General features: G+C 40.1%; 1 protein-coding gene across 1 annotated transcript in view; it reads left to right on the top strand.

The window, feature by feature from the left end:
* The window catches only part of LOC101863480 (integrin beta-6), a gene marked incomplete at both ends in the record, with an annotated part of 24,414 nt that overhangs the window by 15,720 nt on the left and 6,943 nt on the right, over positions 1–1,751 (top strand). Inside the window, 1 exon segment of the mRNA XM_013090620.1 lies at positions 1,550–1,659. Within this exon segment, the coding sequence (XP_012946074.1) occupies positions 1,550–1,659 (110 nt within the window).

Here is a 1,751-nt window from a genome sequence, read left to right as displayed (position 1 = left end):
CAGAATATTTGGTTTCTGACATCATGTTCTTTGTAACTTAAAACTGCGTAATTCTAAGATAGCGACTTGGCTCCATAAACTTCTTTTTATTGTAGGTGTTATTCATGACTTCTGAGTCGCCTGCAGAAGTATACAAGCTGGGCCCCCTTTCGATGAAAAGGAATGATCGGTGCATTTACATCAACTGAAAGTCATTGGCCTACTATATTTACATCTACTGGAATGGAGCAATAAATCTTGAGAAAAAAGTGACACACGCGTTTCCAAGTTGCCTAAGCACCAAGTAAAAAAAAAGAAAATATGAGGCTAGATCTGTACGGGTCGCACACTTAAAATAGTGCTCAGTAGATCTGTTGCGCGACAATGCGCGATAGTATCGAACGGAAGTACGACTTGAAATAAACAAACCTGGCGGATTTTCTACAGTTACAGAAACAGAAGGGTAGGCCTACAAAAGCGATCGGCGAAATAAAGAAGTTTAGCTTTTTGCAACAAAACTGTCTCAAAACTGAAATAAACGAAGGGCGTCATGATCTGGAGAATATTTTAAAGAATCTTTTGGCCCAAATCGCATGTCGATCGATGCAGCCATTAATTAAAAAGCCTTTTGAATAGCGAAATTCGGCCACCACAAATAGATAATAGATCTAGATTATTATTATATTACCCGATGTTGTTCTGTCCCATGGCGTGGCATTGTTGAAGACGTCTTCCTGTCTAGGACAACCACTTATGTCATCGACAACAGACGGTCTTCTTGGACAATGTTAACTGTACGGGCATAATTATAATATACGGGTATTATTATTTCACCTGATGTTGTTGTTGTTGTTGTTCTTACTGTTGTTGTTGTTGTTGTTGTTGTTGTTGTTGTTGTTGTTGTTGTTGTTGTTGTTGTTGATGGTTGATGTTGTTGTTCTTCATCTTCTTACTGTTGTTGTTTTTGTTCTTACTGTTGTTGTTGTTGTTGCGTTATGCAGTGTCTTCCTGTGTCTAAGACCACCACTTTTGTCATCGACACTGGGTCACCGTCTTGTCCAGGTGTAACTGTTTATAAACATATTATACTATTATTTCATCTCTTGTTGTTGTTGATGTTGTTGTTGATGATGATGATGATGATGATGGTGTTGTAGTTGTTGTTGTTGTTGTTGCTGTTGTTGTTGTTGTCGTTGTTGTTGTCGTTGTTGTTGTTGTTGTTGTGGTTGCTGTTGTTGTTGTTGTGGTTGTTGCTGTTGTTGATGATGATGGTGTTGTTGCTGTTGTTGCTGTTGATGTTGATGCTGCTGTTGCTGCTGTTGCTGCTGTTGCTGCTGTTGCTGTTGATGTTGTTGATGTTGATGTTGATGATGATGATGTTGTTGTTGTTGTGGTTGTTGCTGTTGTTGATTTTGATGGTTGATGTTGTTGTTGCTGTTGTTGATGTTGATGTTGATGTTGATGTTGTTGCTGCTGTTGCTGCTGTTGTTGCTGTTGATGTTGATGCTGCTGTTGTTGCTGTTGATGTTGATGTTGATGTTCATGTTGTTGCTGTTGTGTTCCACGGCAGGCCCGTCCAGAGGCAGGTGTCAGTGCGGAGGGTGTATCTGTGAGAGCGACTACGAAGGCGTGGTGTGTGAGTGCCCCACGTCCAACCAGACCTGCATCGACGACAAAGGGGTAATAGTTGGGTTTTCTTTGGTTTGTTTGTTTAAGGAAATCATCATCATCATCATCATCATCATCATCATCATCATCATCATCATCATCAT

Source organism: Aplysia californica, unplaced genomic scaffold (genome assembly GCF_000002075.1).
Source record: "Aplysia californica isolate F4 #8 unplaced genomic scaffold, AplCal3.0 scaffold01368, whole genome shotgun sequence".
In the NCBI taxonomy this organism is placed as follows: domain Eukaryota; kingdom Metazoa; phylum Mollusca; class Gastropoda; order Aplysiida; family Aplysiidae; genus Aplysia; species Aplysia californica.
This window is presented reverse-complemented; position numbering and strand designations above follow the sequence as displayed.